We start from the raw sequence: 18,902 nt of genomic DNA, 5'->3' as shown, positions 1-18,902 counted from the left end.
TGCCCCCCGGCCCCACACTCAAAGCAGGTGTGACTGCTACACTGAGCCCCACCCTGCTTTGAGAAAGCTCAGATTCAGGGAGGAGGGTCTGTCATCCAGCCCTACCCAGGAGTTGTCCAGGGCCCTGCCCAGGGGCTGAGGCACAGCGTACAGTCTGTCCCACGCTGCAGAGCTGACAGCTCCCATCCCTGAGTGATCAATGGCCACACACCCAGGCCTTGCACCAGCACGGCCCAGGGAGGCATCACCACCCCCACGCTTATCAATCACGAAACCGAGTCATCGAACCACGCTAGTGGAGTAAGCAGCAGGATCGTGGCGTAGGCTCAGATGGGGCCAGAGACAAAAGCCCTGACTCGTGACGATGCCACCCTCCTGCCTTTCCCACAACAGCAGAACAGGAAGCAAGGGCCTGGCAGGTGAACGGGCCTCAGGCCCAGCCCAGTCCCTGTGGGGCGGGGCCTGGGTTTCACCCGCAGTGTCCTGGGCACCACCACTGGGGCTGCCAAACAAAATACAGGACCCTGCATTGAATTTCACATAAACTGCCAGGCAATGGGAGAAGTGTGTGCTTTGTCCTTAGTTTTGGGCCTGACTCTGACAACCCCACCACCACCAGATGAGCTCGGCTTGCCCCAGTGTTCTGCAGGGGACCAGAGGCAGGTCAAGAATTAACTCCGCCCCATGGAAGAGCCTACCCCAGCCAGCTGGTCAGGGGGAAGTCATTTCCATTTTGTGGACTCTGAACCTAAGGTCAAGGGGTAGGCACAGGCCTAGTCCCCAGCACAGATGGACCCACACCCAGGGCAGCCAACTCTGCCACCTGTGCCAACCCCCCAGCACCCATGATGCCCCTGGTGAGGAGGGCCGGGCGCCCAGTACATACCTACAGCAGGCTGTGGAGGAGGGGTGAAGGAAGCCATCAGACGCAGTCCAGCTCAGCCCAGCACCGTCCCGGCCGCTGGCCTGCAAAATGAAGGCCAGAGAGCCATTAGCTGGGGGCTTGAAGCTGCAGTCTCAAGGAGGGAGTGGGGTGCAGAGGGGGACCCCCAGGCTCACAACCTGTATGCTCCAGCCCAAGCACCTTCCTGCCAGCTCCAGCTCCAGGGGCCGGGGCAGCCCCAGAAATGGCCCAGCCTTCACCCAGAGTAATCATTAACCCAGAGGGAGGCCAGCAGGTGCAGGCCCGAACCCTGTCTTCCCAGAAACCCCTGCTGTCACGGATCTACCTTCTGCCCAGAGCTACCGTCTCGCCTTTCCCACCTGGGCTCCCCAGTGAATCTGCAGGCCTGGAGCCGGGATCCCACCCCAACTGTCACGGATGGGGCTGGACACTCCCTCCTCTGGCTGCCCAGTTGCCGCAGCCTCCCTCTCGGGTCTGGCCAGCCGGCCACTCTCCCCGCTCCATTCCCTGGCTCCTCTGAAGGCCATTCTCCTTTTGGCTCTCCCTGTCCTGCCCGAGGGGACTGGCCAGCTGGCAACAGGCCACCCTGGCCTTGGCACATGACTATAACGAAGGAAAGGGCTGGAAGAGGCAGGCAGGCAGCCGGGGCTCAGGGCATAATCCCACCACCCATGGCTGTAGTGGCTTCCTCCTGGGCCCCAGGCCTGGCACTATCCAGCAGGGCACATGTGACCAGAAGCCCTCAGAGGGCCCTGGACTTTACCATGCCTGATGTCCTCAGCCAAGCAGTAAGACAAATCCCCCAGGCTCCCAGTGCTCTGAGCAGGGGCTCTGCGCCGTTTCCCAGTGGTTGGAACGTCTGAGGTCTCCCATGTGATCACTCCTGGGCTCCCGGGCCGAGCAGACCACGTGGGGCGCCTGGGACGTTCCAGACCTTATTCCAGGCTTGTAACAAATGAGAGTACATGATTCCAAATTGCACTCGAGAAACACCCAATGCGGAGTGGGTAAGCAACTTGCGGGCACGTTCACACCCTAGGAAGTGTCAGGGCTGCAAGGGAAGCCTTGTGGCTCCAGGGAGTGTGCGCCCCAAGCAGCCACCAAGCTCCAGGGCCCCCCAAGTATAAACAGCGAGAGGATCCAGTCTGGTGGCTAAGATGCTCGCATCCCAGGTTAGAGAATTCTCGTCCACCGGCCTGGGGCCATCATTTGACACATGAGGCCTCTATTCAGAGGGCTATGAGCAAGGCAGGGAAGCTGGCCACCTCAACAGACCCTCACAGGCATAACACAGCAAGGAAGCCAGGGCTGCCTGGATCCATCTACAACCCACACAAGAGCCGGGAGGCCTTGGTTGAGTTGCCTGATTTCATCTCTGGACCTCAGCTTACTCATCTGGAAAATGGGTACATCTCACAGGGGGATTAAGAAAATTCAAGAGTGAATTCCTGCAAGATTCTCAGGAGGGAGGGCCCCTGGGGTACTCTGATCTACAACTGTCATTAGCGGTCATCTCACTCAGCCAGCACAGCACAGCTATTAACGCCCATGTCCCCACTGGTAGGTAAGCTGAACTTCCTTGTGTCCTGACACCGTTGCCACTGTTACCACCAAACCCAGGGTTGGGGAGAAGGAGAGGGCTGTTCCAGGACTCCACGCTGTGAGGACCTATGGCAGTGCTGAAGGTGGTGGGACCACCTGGCCTCTCTGGGCCTTGGCTCTGTTCAGTGGGCAGGTGGGCATCTGCCTGGACACCCCTCAGGCTGCAGCAAGCAGGTAGCCAACCAGACCAGGAGTCAGAGGAGCTGTCATCTGCTCCCATGTTGCGGCTGCTCCCGCCCTCCTCCAGCTCTGTGGCCTGGGGATGTTACAAGGTTTGGGGGCAGGACTGCTGTACTGAAACCTTCCTGCTGTCACCAGGCTCGGGCAGGTGTCGGGCAGGAGGCTCCCAAGACAGCAATGGCATCTCACACCACACACACCTTCCTCCGCTCTGTCTCGGCTTCCAGGGGACACCCCAAATGAGGGGGACCAGACCCAAGCCACAGCCTGGGGGAGCCCCAAGCCTCCAGGCCTGGCTGCACAAAGACAGACCTGAGAGCCAAGGAGGGGCTGTGCCAGGGAAGGCCATGGCTGAAACAAAGGGAGTTGTGGTCATGCTGACCTGAGTTCAAATCCCAGCTCTGCCGCTTGCTGGCAGCAACAGGGAATCCCTGCCCACCTGCCTTGATAGTGTCCTGTGAGGAGGAAACTTTGGGATGGCATGGCAGGGTGATGGTGGGTACAACACGCTCACGGAGCCAGCACCGAGTGCACTCAGGCAAGCACTGGCCACTGTGATGACCAGGACCCAAGCAGGGCTCCAGTGAGTGGAGCTACAGCAGATGTCCTCTTGAGGAGGTCACCTTTTCCCAAAGCTCACTGCCCACCCAGAGCGGGCAGGGAGACCCCTGAACAGAGAGCTCTCTTTCAGCTACCGTGCATGGATTGGTAGAGGAGGCTGCTCTTTGGTGTGTTGCTCGGCCAGGGGAGACATGAGGGAGGGAAAGAAGAGAATCAGAAGCAGAGGCACTGGGACTCAACCTGGTGGTTTAACTCATTATGCCACGTCCTGGCTCTGTAACCAGAGTGTTTATCAGTTCCTCTAGGGATTCCCCCTCCCTCCAGGGTTTAAAGTACCCTCCCCCTGGCACAGCAGCCCCAACGCCCATCAGAAACCACCTCTGGCTACACCTGCCCTCCCTCTATAAGCCCGAGTGCCATTTCCTCTCCTCAACATCAAGGGAACACCTCTCCCAGGTGCTGCCTGGACAAACACCCCCAGAGGACCTGGAACTCAAGGGGGCTACATAAGTCCTGCTGGACACTGGGGGACAGGAAAGAGGATCCCTGGGCAGAGGGGACAATGGAGGAAGGGCAGATGAGGGGGGGACCTAGATAGGCAAGGGGTCAGCCTGGCACCTGCTGCCACATCCAAGCATGGCTCCCACCCAGGCTGGCACAGCAAGGGATGAGGACTAAGATAGGATCCAGGCATCCATTTCACATGCATCCCGGCAAGCAGCAAATAAAAAAAAGGAGGATATGGGAGCTACTTGGGCTGGCTAGGACCAGGGCCACTCCCTGTACCTGGGTCCTCTGAGAAGTCTCCCTGGCACTTGGCCAACCCACTGCCACCTCCCCTACCACTGTAACAGCTGCAGGGCACTCACTGGATCACCTCACACCTGCCCTGCCCAGCCCTATTACACCCATCCTCACACTTCCAGGGTGGAGCTGGGCCCTGTGGGAGGACTTCCTGGATCTACCCGCACCTCATCCTTCAGCCTCAGTAGCTCCGCTCCAGCACCAGACCCCTGCTGGCCTGTTCCCCAGCTCTGGGCCTTTGCTCAGCCTGTGTGCGCCTCCCGATAGAGTTCTTTGCCATAACTGGCCAACAAACTCCTACTCAGCCTTCAAAACCCAGACCCCAGAAGCTCTCCCTGACCCATCTCCTGTGGTGGTTCCTAATGTACTCGTGTTCCAGACTACCCTCCCTACCCTGCCACCAGCAGTGTGCACAGCACTGACCCAGGCAGCAGCACAGGGCACACGTGAGAGAGGACAGCAGCTGGACTGTCCGTGACAGCCCTGCCCTGCTGGGCAGGACCTGGGGAGGCAGCAGGGTGTGAAGCTTGGGCCTGGAGGACGGAGCAAGTGCAAGCTGGGGGGACAGGGGCCCTGCTGGGAACCCACCCAGGAGGATTAGAAGGGACCGCAAACTGGACAGTGGTTGGGACAGGAAGTGAGGAAGATCACAGCTACCATGCACTGGGCAATAGCAGTCCATCCAGGACAGGGGAACACCCTGGGGCTGTGGCAAAGGATGAGTTGCCTTGCCCAGGACAATGGCAGCAGAGGAGGGTGTGGGGGCTGAAAAGGAGCTCAGGCTGCGCTCCTCCTGTCCCCCAGCAGCGTCGCACCTTCTGTTCTGTGCTTCTCACTCACTGATGCAAGAAGAGGCTTCAAAAACCTCAGCGAGGCAGCCCACTGAGCCGCCACCTGTGACCCCAGCCTCCCCCATCAAAGTGTCAGTTTAAGTCCCAGCCGCTCTGTTTCTGTTTCAGCTTCCTGCCAATGCACCCGGAAAGGTGACACAGGACGGTCTAGTCGTCGCTGGGGCCTCTGTCAGTCCTGGACAGAGTTCTTGGCTCCTGGCTTCCAGGGCTGGGGGGATGGGGAGCTTTTCAACTTCAAAAGCAGTTTAGGGAGAATGTGTATTATGAAGAGAACTGCCCATGTCCAATGCAACGGCTCAATTGGCTAATCCTCCCCTTTCAAGCACCAGGATCCCATACGGGTGCTGGTTCATGTCCCAGTTGCTATACTCCTCGTCCAGCTTCCTACTATGGCCTGGGAAAGCGGCGGAAGACGGCCCAAAAGCCTTGGAACCCTGAACCCGTGTGGGAGACCTGGAAGAAGCTCCTGGCTTCAGTTCAGCTCAGCTCCAGGGAGACAGAGAGCTCTCTGTCTTTCCTCTCTGTAAATCTAGCTTTCCAATAAAAATAATTCTTAAGTATTTTGCACTGAGATAATCTTATCTTATAATTTCATTTTTCCTTGGGCTTTCGAGAGTTCCGTGGGACATTAGATGCCACCAGGAACTGTCGGATGGGTTCTGGATGCCAGACCCGGCCAGAGTTCCCACCACTCATTGAGCAGGGACAGTGCGAGGTCCCACGTCACAGCTGTCTCACAATAGGCCAGCCTGACTCCACCAGAAGCCCTGCGTGGCCTGAAGTCGCAACATGGACATGTCTGCAAAATGGATAACAGCCCCAAGCTCCACCTATCCAGTGTTACCACCCCACACTCAGGGTTTGTACCTAACTGAATCCCCATAGTGTCTTAGGGATGGCTCCAAGGCCACAGAACCACTGCCTCTGGGGTCCTGGGAAGAGGCTTGGGGCAGTAGGGAGCCCTGGGAGGAAGAGAGGACCAGGATGGGAGCTCCCTGCAGGGGGTACAGCATTGAATCAGCCCCTGAAAGAGCAGGGCCCAGCTCTGCTCCTCGCCCACCAGGGGTGGGGCCCCTAGGGTGGGGGATGGAGACAGCGCTAACTTCCTTTCCCCTCTGCAAGCCAGAAGTGCTACAGGGCTGGCCGAGACTCAATGGACAGGCCTGGGACAATGGAGGCTTTGTCCCAGGCCCACAGCAATGCCGGCCCTGCCAGCTCCCTGACCTCCCAGACGGGGTGGGCTAGTCCTGGTCAATGATCCCGGAGTGAGGAGCAGCCTGGCCCCAGGAGGCCTCTGTGGGAAGGAACTGCCCCTGGCCAACGAGCCAGGACCTCTGGGGCTGTTGCCTGGGAGACCAGAGTCAGCCAGCAGAAGCTGCCTGACCCAGCAGGCAGCAACTCCCTTCCAGTCCCCTGAGCCCTTTAACCCTTTATTCACACTGATCCAGGCAGGACAAAGAAATTAAGTGAAGTGCAGGCAAAACTGTCCCACCCCACTTCCCCAAGGGGCTCTAGACCTTGGCCACAGCCTACGTGGTCTGTGCACTGCACCTGGCAGGAGGCCTAGACTTTGCTGGCCTTCCAGCCACTCTAGCATCGCCTCAGAGTCCCGGCCTGTAACCAACGCGGGAAACAGAGGCAGCAGGTGCAAAGCCGAGGAGGAGCAGGTGTCCGCACCTGCCCCTCTACAGTCAGCAAAGCCAAGGCTCGGACCCAGGTCACCAGAAGGACAGGTGGAAACAGGGAGACAAGGTCTGAACCTGACAGCTCTGCGGGTAAAGGAAGGGCAGGGAGGCAGGGAGAGTGCTGCGTGCTTGGGACCCCAGCACCAAGGGGTCCCAAGTCACACTGGCAATAGGGTGGGGCCAAGGGAGGAGCCAGAATCTCTCCTCCTCCGGGAACTTAGCCAAAGCCCAGAGCAACGCCTCCCCCAACAGCCAGGAGCAGGAAGGTCCTGAGCCAGACCAAGTCACATCTGTGGCTTCCGTGGGTCATGGTGATCTCATGGCCGGCTGGCCAGCCTCTGCCTGATGCTGGAAACAGAGAGGGTCCCATGGTCCTGACCTCAGGCAGCTGACACCAGGAGGGCAGCAGGTGCAGTTCCTATCCATGGTGGGGATGCCTTATCCTGCATTGCAGGGCCAGCACCCTGGGCCAGGGAAGTCATGGACGCAGGAGCCTGCTTCCAGGTCAGAACTTGATCCGGGGCTCCAGGACAGTCTCTACAGAGTCCAGTGCCACTGCATGATTTGCTCAACTGTGCAAAGCAAAACATGTGCCAGGGCAAGAGAGGAGGGAAGGCACTCAAGCTACAAATGGAAACTTGGAGCCCAGAGACCCTGCTGCTGCGCCACTCACACACAGCCTGGGCGGCCCGGGGTGGAGCAGGTGGAACCTACTGCTTATCGAGTCCCAGACAGGAGCAAAGCTACACTCAGGCTCTTGTCCACACCTGCACCCCTTCTCCCAGCACCCTTCCCAGGCCCCTGCTCAGCAAGAGATCAGGGCAGTCCCTTCTTCTCTTGTGGTCTCTGCCCCCTGCCCAGCCCTGTGGAGGGTGTGTACTGACACTGGGTGGGTCAGGACGACAGTCTCACCAGGCTGGATTTCACAGCCTGCCGCCCATTGCTCTGTGCAGGTGCACCTGTGCCGGTTACCCTATCTGGGACCAGCACGGCGCTGCCCAGCACAGGCCCTATCTTATTTTTTTTTATTAATTATTTTGCATTTTGTGACAGTTTCATAGGCTCTGGGATTCCCCCTCCCCTCCCCATGCTCCTCCCCCAAACAGGCCCTATCTTGATGGGGCAGCTGCAAATGCCTCCTCCTCACCTGGCTGTGACAGATGAGCTGGGACTGGGGGGGGGGGTGTGGAAGGAGGGGAGGAGTGTGCCTCGTGTGGTGTGAGCACGTCTCTCTAGGGTGGAAATGGGAACACAGGAGCGCTGCTTGACTCCTCTGTCCTGGATCGTACTTGGCAAATATCAAGATGCTGGCTGCTCAGCTGGACACAGAGCAGCACAGACGGTGGCTCCTTGGTCGACCCCAGGCATGCCCTACCCCAGGGCCTTCACACTCGCTATTCCCACAGACGTCTGCACAGCTGGCTCCCTCGCGTTGGGGCTCTGCTCTGAGGTCACCCACATGCATCCACTCAGCCTCTGCCTGACCCCTGGCCCCTGACCTCGTGGTACGCAACACCTCCCAAAATGCACTCAACTCAGTCCCTGCCTCCTCCTGCTGGGACACTGCCTGCTGCACCTGCAACAGTGCCTGGTCTGCAATCGGCCTCAAGCCACACTGGCAACTAGCCCCCACACCATTCCAGTCGGAGCCCCTCCCAGTGGGGAGCGGGGGCAAGCAAACATCATAAACACCCACACCCAGCCGCTCAAAAGGCAGCCCCCCAAAATCAGTGTGGAAAGAGGTCTGGGGCCAGCGCCAGATGGTGATCAGAAAAGGGGTGGGGCTGGATGGACAAAATACTTAGGCTATTTTTATAAACCTCACTCCCCCTAAGACCACATTCTTCCTCAGCTGAGTCAGGAGCATGTGGCCAGGCGAGGGTCACAGGATCCTGTAGATGCCTTCAGCCCCCATGGTCAGGCAGGTAAGTGGGCTGGCAGCCCAGCCACATGCAGCTTCCCAGGTACCAGGAAAGCTGAGCACCTTGGGCTGCCCAGCCACCAAGAACGAAGAAGCCTTCATTTAAAACGCACAGGGCCTCTGGTGACAATCTCTGTCTGCAGGCCAAGCTCTGCCTGTCCACTCCGTTCCACAAGAGTGCTCTGAGCATGAAAGAAATAGCCCTTGCAAAACTCAGAGCTAAAAGCAGCTAAAATGACCCAACCACACAGGGCAGACTGACCAGTGGCTACAGCCACCTCTGGAGGCGCGACCTGACCCAGCTCAGAGCCCCAGGACATCCAGAGCCACCCCATCCCCAAATCCCATCAGGTCAGCAAGGGCCCTGGCTGAACTCAAAGCAGCTAGTGGGGCCCAGTGTGGTAGCCTAGTGGCTGGGATCCTCACCTTGCATGCACCGGGATCCCATATGGGCACTGGCTCGTATCCCAGCGGCCCCACTTCCCATCCAGCTCCCTGCCTGTGGCCTGGAAAAGCAGGAGAGGATGACTTAAGGCCTTGGGACCCTGAACCCATGTGGGAGATTCAGAGGAGGCTTCCGGCTCCTGGCTTTGGATCAGCTCAGCTCTGGCCACTGTGGCCACTTGGGGAGTGAATCAGCAATAGTGGATCTTCCTCTCTGTCTCTCCTCCTCTCTGTATATCTGACTTCCCAATAAAAATAAATAAATAAATCTTTATTTTAAAAAAATTAAAAAGCAGCCAGTACATCAGACTCAGCACACCCCTTCGGGGACACGCTTACCCTAGAGCATCCCAGGAGGTGATGCAAACCCTCAGGTGCTGACTTCCGCTGTCCAGCCCTGGGCTCCTCCCGAGGCCTCCTTTAGCACTCCAGCAGGCCCACTCTGAGTAACAGACACTCATCCAAAGGAAAGAAGCCCAGCTGAGGCCTGCATTGTGGTGCTTGCAACACCATTCCAGCTCCCTGCCGATGGACCTGAGGAAGTGGGGAAAGGCCCCCGGGTGGGAGATCCAGAGGAAGCTCCTGGCTCTGGCCAGGTCCAGCCCCGGCTGCTGCGGCCACAGAACACCCCAGGTTGCCCCCTTGCCATCCATGGCACCATCTGCGTGGGAGATACTGCGAGGAGGGGAAGCGGGACAGGAAAAGGGCTCAACCGGAATCCCGCTGCAGACCACGGCCCACACAGGGGCCTGGGCCCAGACACCGGTGCTTTCGCCACCAACCTCAACAGGACTCGAACTGGAGTTGACTGACACTATGGTGTGGCTCACAGGAACCCAAGAACAGCGAGGCTGCCCACACTCTGAACCCCCACTCCCTTCCTTCTGCCCTTGGCCTTTAATCTGCCCAGGAGCCATAGCTGCAAGCCCACTGCAGCCTGCGACCTGCCAGTTGGTGGAAAACAGGGGTCACTGGGCTCAAGATTCCTCCTGCTCTCAGTCTCCAGCCTTCCCGGGAAGCCCCTGGAGTGCTCCCATTTAGCCAGCATCGTAGCCTGACCCAGACTCTGGGTCCCCCGACTCTGACCCCTCGATTCTTCTTCCACAGGACAGCTTCAGGAATCCCCATCACAAAGCGCGGCTGTAAGGACGGAATGCGGCAATGGTTCCCACTCAGTGCCTTGCCCAATGCCGAGAACACAGCAGGTGCTCAGTCACGTTTGGTGAATGAATAAGCAACTCCCTCCTCCCAACCAGACAACAGCAAGGGCCTACAGGAAAGGGCAGCGTCCCAGCATACAGCCGAGGGGTTCCAGAGCCCCCACAACTGCCCTCGAGAGCTTTCCTGGCACAGTGAAGGCCAAGGGAGGGACAGCCCCTCCTGCAGAATCAGATCCACGCTGCTCCCTCTCCCACCGCGCTGTAAGAAAGCACTGGCCACTGAAGCGCTAGGCCTGACCCCCGAGCTAACTGCCAGCAAGGTCCGCGCCCCAAAGCCCCACCAACATCTGCTCCCCAAAGCTGTACCAGCCTCCAGCCCCTTTAAAGTCAGGATCTCAGGGAAGCAGAAAAGGACAGGATTGGGGAAGCTCTGTGAAGGGGCCAGCAGTGCCAGTACATCCTAACTGGAGGGACAGCACCGTGGTGACCAAGGCTCTGTGCCCAGAGCCAAGGACACAGTCCAGTCCCCGATGTCCATGCAGCCAGCACTGGCCGCACACGCAGCTCCCTGGGCCCAGCACCTTGGCTGGACCATCGGCCCGGGAGAGCAGCAAGCAGCGAAGGCTTTGGTTTCCACACTAGACCTGAGAGAAGCTCTCTGCTGTGTGCAGCAACAGGGGCAAGGCCCTTCCTGCAAACTTAGAGTGACTCGCTCTGGCTGCCACAGCTGGCCCCCAACACAGGAGTACCCCCAGTCATGTGTGGGAAGGGACCAGGAACCTGGGAAGGTGGGCTGAAGAGCGCCCTTTCCTGAGGGCTGCTGGCACTCAGAACAGATGTCCAAAAACACTGAGAGGGTGGTGCATGGGAGACCACCTGGACACTCCCTGCCCACCTGGGCCTCCACCAGGTCCACGCCAAGTCTGTGCTACACTCAGAGGCAGTGGGGCTAGCTCCTTCATTCCAGATCAGGGCACAACCAGGGAGTGTGTGACAGTAGTCACATCTTCCACACAAGCCGTCTGCACTGGATGGAGTGGGGTTCTCTACACACCACCCCCTCACTCTGGGGACCTCAAGAGGAAGACAGGAAAGCCAGCTGTCACTCCACCACCACCTCCCAGGCCCTGTGCGTCCCCACAACACCCTCCCTCAGTTTTCCCAGACATTTCTGGAGCACTCCTGTGCACTAGGCACCAGGCAGGGCTTCAGGGACTTAGAGGAGAGCAAGACAAGCTTGATCCCTTTGGAACAGGTGTGCCGGTGCTACAAGAGAGTACCAGGACCCTGGCAAGTCTGGGTGGGCAGCTGATCTCAACTCCCCCATCTCTGGTGCTAGTCCCCAGGACTCCACGTGACCACCTGGGGACCTGCTGCCATGGTCTGACTGTTCAACATCCCCCAAAGCTCTTGAATTAAAGGCTGGGAACTCAGAGTGGTGACATCAGGTGACTGAACGCTCAGGAGGCAGAGCCTGGGAGGTGGCTCTCCTGTGAGTGCCTGTACTCTGGTGTAAAAGCCTACACCACAGGGTCCCATCTGCTCTCCCTGCCTCCTGTTCAAGCTCCACCTGCTCAGCCAGGGGCCTCTTGCCAAAGTGCCTTGCTGGCTGGGCTTTGAACCTGAAGGACCATCAGTCCAAACACACCTCTTTTCTCTGTAAAGTACCCTACTCGGGCATTTTGTAGTAGGAACACAAAGCTGACCAGCAGATGTGCTTGGCACAGCAGTTAAGCCACCACTTGAGATACCCTCGACCCGCACTAAAGTGCTCACGTTTGAGTCCCAGCTCTGCCCTCCATCTCAGCTTCCTGCTGATGCACACTCTGGCAGAGAACAGGGATGGCTCAGTGGTTGGGTCCCTGCCTCCCACGGAGAAGACCTGGATCGAGTCCCAGGCTCCTGACTTTGGCCTGGTTCAGCTCCAGCTCTTGCAGGCGTTTGGGAGGTAGACTGGAAGACTGGAGATCTGTGTATGTGTGTGCATGCACACATGTGTCTTTCTGGCACCTTTCAAATAATAATAAATAAGTAAAAATGGAGGAAAACAAAACAACTACTACATCAGAGCAAGGGCACAGCCAGGACAGGCCAGGATCTGGTTGTTTCTGCTGGCCGTTCTGCCACCGGCCTGGGTGAGACACACCGCCTCACCAGCCTCCTCCCTCTGTCTCCCACCTGCTCCACCCAGCCACGTGTGCACCCAAGGATAACAGGGTGCTGTCTCTCTCTCCCTCTCTTTCCTTTTTTATTTTTGGACAGGGAAACAACAGTGGATTGCAAACGTCCCATGCCGCCTAGACGTGCCCAGAGTTCTACAGATACAACGAGGCACTGCCTCCCAGCTAGGGGCTGGCTCTGTCCAGGAGGACATCTGGCGATGCCTGGAGACACGCTGGTGGCAGTCCCTGGGTGGGGGGTTGGGGTGCTTCCAGCATCCGACAGGCAGAGGCAGGGCATGGCGAAGCAGCCCGTAATAGCCCTGTGACAAAGAGCTTCCCAGATGTCCCGAAACCCTGGCGTGACAGCCGCTGGTCATGTCCTCCGGGACCTGGACAGACACCACGTGGTCCTGCAGGGTAGTGTTAGCATCATTCATCATGGCACACAAAGACCAGAGTCACGGCCACTGGTCTCCATGGAGGGTAAACACGGGGACACCAGTGTCTACAGCGAGCACGTCAGGCTCTGTAACTTGTTCCCAGATTTTTGCAAGTGGAAACCACCGCTGACTTCTATCTGTACCTGAGCCATGTGGCTGCAGCCTGTCATGCATAAGCAGGGACCCCGGCTGTGCCTCTCCATGAATCCACAGCCAGACTCTGAGCTCGGTGGCTGTGCTCCACACGCCGCTGTGCCCCCGGCCTAACCCAGCACACAGCTCAAGCACGCCCACCCACACACATCCAAGGGACCAGGCGAGGCCCTGTGGCTAACAGTGCGCGGGGCGGCAGAACAAGAATCAGCAGGGCAGGAGGCAGCCAGTGCTTCCTGGGGGCCTCGGGCAGGGCCACCCCTGACAGCGCTGAGCCCAGGTGCAGGGCCCAGTCCACCAGGCAGTGGGTTTTTTCTTTTTAAGATTCACTTATTTTGGGCCCAGCACAGTGGCCTAGCGGCTAAAGTCCTCGCCTTAAATGCACCGGGAATCCATATGGGCGCCAGTTCTAATCCCGGCAGCTCCACTTCCCATCCAGTTCCCTGCTTGTGGCCTGGGAAAGCAGTCGAGGACGACCCAATGCTTTGGGATCCTGCACCAGCATGGGAGACCTGGAAGAGGTTCCTGGCTCCTGGCTCCGGATCAATGCAGCACCAGCTGTTGCGGTCACTTGGGGAGTGAATCAGCGGATGGAAGATCTTCCTCTCTGTCTCTCCTCCTCTATATATATATCTGGCATTCCAATGAAAATGAAGAAAAAGGAGGAGGAGGAGGGGGAGGAAGAGGAGGAGGGGGAGGGGGAAGAGAAGGGGGAGGGGGAAGAGGAGGAAGAAGAAGAAGAAGAGGAAGAAGAGGAGGAAGAAGAAGGAGGAGAAGGGCAGCAGCAGCAGCAGGGACACAGGCCAGCAGCAGGGACACAGGCCAGCAGCAGGGACACAGGCCAGCACCCATATGGGATGCCACTGCCACAGGTGGAAGATCAGTCCGCTAGGCCACCACGCCTGCCCCAGTCAGGGCTCTTTAAAGGATGAAAGAAAGCACCCATAGCTGTCTCCACAACACCTGGGGCACGGCAGTAAAGAGCAGAGGTGGGCACAGGTGAAGGGGCCATCACTGTAGCTGAGTCCTCAGGTGGTGGTGTCAAGGGTCAGGTGCTTGGGGAGAAGACCAGTACATGAGGGTGGAGCCCCTGGATGGGAGCAGGGCTTCCCAGGGGGCCCCAGAGGGCCATGGGAGATACAGCCATGGGGTGCACGCTGGACTGTCCAACTTCCAAAGTGTGGAAAATCAGTGTGTGCTGTTGGCAGGCACCCCAGCCTCTGGCACGGCATGGGTATATAGCAGCCTCACGGATTCAGATGGGGCCAACATCCACACCGGGCTCCTCTCCTCCCCCTGGCCACCTCCCTGAGTCACCCTCAAGAATTCAGGGTCCCCGTGCCAGCATCTCTGAGGTGGATCTCTGTCACCAAGAGTGAGTACTGGCAACATCACTAAAGTTGCCATATTCACCGTGTGCAGGTGCCTCCCACTACCCACACCCCATGCTCCTAAAGCGACCTTAGCCCTCTCCAGGCCTCACCTTCATCAGAAGCAAGAGAGGTCCACACAAACAATAGCTCCAGGTCACACGATGGACAGGGCAGAGCTATTAAGGCCGCACAGCGTGTACCTTGAGCCACTAATGTTTTTTGTTTGTTTGTTTGTTTGTTTGTTTTTTTTAAGATTTATTTTATTTTTATTACAAAGTCAGATATACTGAGAGGAGGAGAGAGGAGGAGAGACAGAGAGGAAGTGGAGCTGCCGGGATTAGAACCAGCGGCCATATGGGATCAAGGCGAGGACCTTAGCCACTAGGCCACGCTGCCAAGCCCGAGCCACTAATGTTTAACCTTAAAACCTCCCGCACTGGCCACCTCCAGTCAGCCAAGATCCTGGGCTGCTGGCAACACCCGGTGTGAGACCATGAGGGCCACACCCATGGGAACAGCAGGGACAGGACAGCCTGCGGGGCAGCACATCAGGAGGAAAAAGTGAAGACCAAAAGGCAAAGTGCTCCAGCCCAGTGGTTGCCGGGGAGTGTCCCAGCTGCACTGTCCCCCACCCCAGGGCCTCCACAAGCAGCCCCCCACCTGGGCCTCGGGAGCAGCCACATGCAAATGAGACTGTGCCACCTGACACTGAGGCCAGACACCTGCCATGCCAGCCACCGCCCAGAGACGCACTGGGAGGGAGCAGCTTGATGCTCGGGTCCCCTGAGCCAGTAAAAGTGAGCTGCAGGTGCCAGTCGTGGCTGAGCCAGTGCCCATCCTGTTGTGACAGATGGGGACATCAGACCTGGACCTGGTGGGATCCCCTGGGGCTGGCAGTCCCCAATCCCCTCCTAACCACCTCTGGCATGAGCTCTGCAAGGTCTGCATAGCACCAACATAGCCACTGCTTCTATGCCATGTTGTTTGTACTCTCCAGCCACAGAACAGAGGCTGAGCGATCCATCAATCAAGGCAAGGATTCCCCCTTGACACCCTCACAGGCTCCGGGATCAGGAGGTGCAAGCTCTAAATGTGGCCCCATGACCCAGCAACGGTGTAGCTTTACCTCGGTGAGTCCCTCTGTGAAATGGGTGCATGTGTGAGTCCATTCTGCCCATATTCCATGAGCCCCGGCTTGTCCCAGTGCTTGGAATTCCTCAGCAAGCAGAAAAGGAAAAGACTCCCAGCCTCACGCCCGGCTGTGTGACGCAGCCCAGGCCACATCTGAGCCGTGGGGCTGCATCACCCTTTAGGCCTGGACTTCCTCCTCTGGCAGAAGCCTCACCATCCAGAGAAGAATCCAAAGCTGCCTCCTCTCGGGCTGCTCAAAACCAAACACCTGCTCCTTCTGCACCAGAGGCCCCCATTGCCCTGCTTCCCTGGGTCCCCTGCCCAGCCAATGTCCCAGTGTCCTCCTCACTTCCTGCAAGCAGCTTCCCCCTGCTGGCTACTCTGGGACAGGGTACCACTATCATTGCACGTTTTTCTTGCAAAGGTTGGCACACACACAAGCACATGGCAGCCTCAACTCACAGCCAGGCATTCATTCACATGGCCAATTACCATGGAAAACCAACCACATGGCTCCCAGAGCAGCCTCCACCCTGCTGGTGCTAACACACAGGAGTCCTGAGTGGCAGTAACTGGCCTGGCACCCAGCTATCGCATCCACAGCAGGGAATCAAACAGAGGCAGGCCATGATCTCTGTGGTACCTGACCCTCACCACCTCACAGGCCAGAGACCAGAGCCCCTCATGGCTTCAGCAGGGTGTATCTGCTGCTCTGCCCCCAATGTCTGACATGTGGCACCTAACAGGTCTTCAAACAATGTTGGTTGGATTGAATGAAATTGAACAACTGAGGCTCAGAAAGGCAAAGTGACCTGCCCAGGGTCTCACAGCAAGGAAGTGAGGCAGCCAAACCATGGTCCCAGGTCCATGCCACTCTGATACCCAAGCTCAGCCTCCCTGGGAGGAGCACCTGCCAGGGGCTTTCAAGCGCAAGGTACCTGAGCGGGGAGAACAGCAGGGAACCACAGCAGACCACACTAGAAAAAAGTTGGAGACTAAACGCTTCCTGGCAGACCCTGTGTCCCAGAACACCCTTCTCAGAGCTGGCAGCAGGGCAGGCTGAGGGGTCAGAAGACCCCCAGGACCTAGCCTCAGTCAAGTGTCAGCAGAGCAGGTGGTATTCAGGCTAGGGGTCAGCCTGGGCCTGCCACCAGCTCCCACCAATGCTGGGCAAGTCACTAGTGCCCCTGGGTTCTGGTGTTTCCTCCCCGGGACACAGGAAGAAGAGACCCTGAGAGCGGCAGGGCCCCCTTGGGTTACCTGTGACTGTAAGCTGGACGTGGCACATCAAGCCAGCATCTTCCCCAGCTCCCTCCTGTCCCATCTCCAGCTGCCAGCATCACGGTGGGTGGGGGCGCCTTTCAGACTACAGGTGGTGCTCGGCCATAGAAGACAATTTCCAAGGGCCTATCCAGGGGACGCTGACCTATTGAGCACCTACTGTGTGCAAGGAGCTCACTGTGTACCCCAAGGTGGCACACCTTGCAAAGGCAGGGAGCCCCTGAGGCTGGGTGGGGCAAAGGCATCTGCCAGAAATCACACAGTTAATAAGATGCAGGATTCAAACCCAGGTCCTGAAGGCTGTGGGTCTGCAGTTCCATTCTTGCTTATGGGTCAGCTCCCATGGGACAGGAAATGTGGCAGGGCCCTAGGGTCCACACGGCATCCCATACAGTCCTCCAGCATTGATGCCTGAGTGGCTGCGTGCTGGGGAGCTACAGCATCACACACTCAGGTGTCACAGTCCAACCCCACCCCCCCAATCAGCCAGGGCCACCTCCATAAAAGGGACCCTGAAGTCCAGAAAACAATACTCGTGCCCACAGGACAGCCTGCGGCAACCCCAACAAGGCAAGAGATGGCCGGGGCGCAGATGGAGGCATCTGCGACTAGGCAGGGACTCCAGCCTCAGGCCACACAGGCCTCTGCCCTCTCTCAGTCTCTGTTCCCTTCTCGGCTGTCAACCAGAAACAGCAACCCCAAGCTCCAGGTGCCAGTGGGAGCCACATACCATCCTCCGGCATGCTATGGCCTGGTGCAGGTGCCTGTCTTCCCACATGGCTCCTGCTTATCTGGTCATCAGCTGGGGGCAGTGGGGTGAGACTGCAGTGTGGGGGGACCTGGGAACCCGCAGCCAGCCCAAACAGGTTTGTGTTCAGAGCTCCATTTATGAGGCTAATATTTACCTACCTATGACCTAAATCCTATCTGGGCATTCAGGCATGCCCTCAGCACGCAAACCAAGCAGGAACAGGAGGCGAGAAGGGGCCAGGTAAGGAGCCCAGAGCGGGAGTCAGACCCCAAGCTAGCATCCTCCTCCTGGCCTCTGCAGACAAAGCGGTATCGGCCTAACCCTCCGCCCTGATGCACCTGCCTCCAGGTCCCCAAGTCCCCTGTCACCTAAAGGTATATCACAAGGAAGAAGGCAGTCAGATGGACCCCAGACTCTGCAGGCTGTGGCGACTGAGAGAGAGGGCTGTCCATGCCTCCCTCTCCTGAGGAAACTTCTGGGCTACAAGCTCAGAGTTGGCCGACCTCACCAAGAAGCCCAGGGCAGCAAACGTCACAGACGAGAAATCTGAGTCCAGAGTGCAGAGGCAGCTTGCCAAGGTCTCCGGCATTAGTCAGAGGAAATGGCGGGGTCGCACCAAAGGCTTTAGACCCGAGGGCTAACAAGTACCCTCTCCACTTGCCCCACAACAGCACTCTGCCTCCCCAGAGCTGCGGGTTCCAGTGATGGGGGCAGGGGGGCTGCCAAATGGCATCTCTCTCCATCAACCAACAAGCACCTGAGGTTGGGGAGGGCGCTGCTACCCTCTCCAAGCAGAGAAACTGACCTGAGACCCGGAGCAGTGAAGATTCTGGCCCCAGAACACACAGCTGAGGACTGGCAGGAGTCCGATTCCAGAGCTCAAGGCTCTGAGCCATGCCCCACCCAGTGCTCTGCTGCTCTCACCCCAGACACCGGACCCTGCACGCTGCATGCCAGAGCCAGCTTGGAAATGGGTCTCACAAGGCTGGTCAGGCACCTCATTCCTGCACAGAAGAGAACTGGAGGCCAGGGAGGGGTGAGAGGTGGTGGGTGTCCCCCCAGACTGATCGTCCCTCGCCTGCCCATCCACTGGCAACCAACATCCATTGGGCACCTACAGAGACTCAAGCAGGACACTCAGGGAACACAGGGGAGACCAAACGAAGCCTGAGCAGCAGGAGGGGACCCAACTGTGACAGGGCTCAGGGGACTGGGGTCTCCCCCACTACCCACAATGGGCCTAGGAGCTATTCCCCATCCCACTGCCTGGGACACTCCCCTCCTCTTAGAGTCTCAGTATTAAGGGACCCAGGGATGATCTCCATGACAACCATCGGGATATGCAGCCTCTGGCTCATCAAGCACCCAACACCCCAGGCTGTATCACCGCTCTGCTCCCAGACTCCCCACTAGACTGTGAGCTTCCCAAGGGCAGGCAACAAGGCCACTCCCCTCTCCCTCCACAGTGTCCAGAACACTAGGAAACTCCTAAGAGATTC

At 58.4% G+C, this 18,902-nt stretch overlaps 1 protein-coding gene across 2 annotated transcripts in view; it reads right to left on the bottom strand.

Annotated features, from left to right (window-relative positions):
• The window catches only part of ARHGEF10L (Rho guanine nucleotide exchange factor 10 like), a 121,334-nt gene that overhangs the window by 85,001 nt on the left and 17,431 nt on the right, over positions 1-18,902 (bottom strand). For both annotated transcript variants that reach the window (XM_058675883.1, XM_058675890.1), the window contains exon 2: positions 887-966. In XM_058675883.1, coding sequence (XP_058531866.1) covers positions 887-923 — 37 coding nt within the window. In that variant the 5' untranslated portion in view covers positions 924-966. The remainder of the gene's footprint in view (positions 1-886; positions 967-18,902) is intronic.

Source organism: Ochotona princeps, chromosome 2 (genome assembly GCF_030435755.1).
Source record: "Ochotona princeps isolate mOchPri1 chromosome 2, mOchPri1.hap1, whole genome shotgun sequence".
NCBI classification, from domain to species: domain Eukaryota; kingdom Metazoa; phylum Chordata; class Mammalia; order Lagomorpha; family Ochotonidae; genus Ochotona; species Ochotona princeps.
This window is presented reverse-complemented; position numbering and strand designations above follow the sequence as displayed.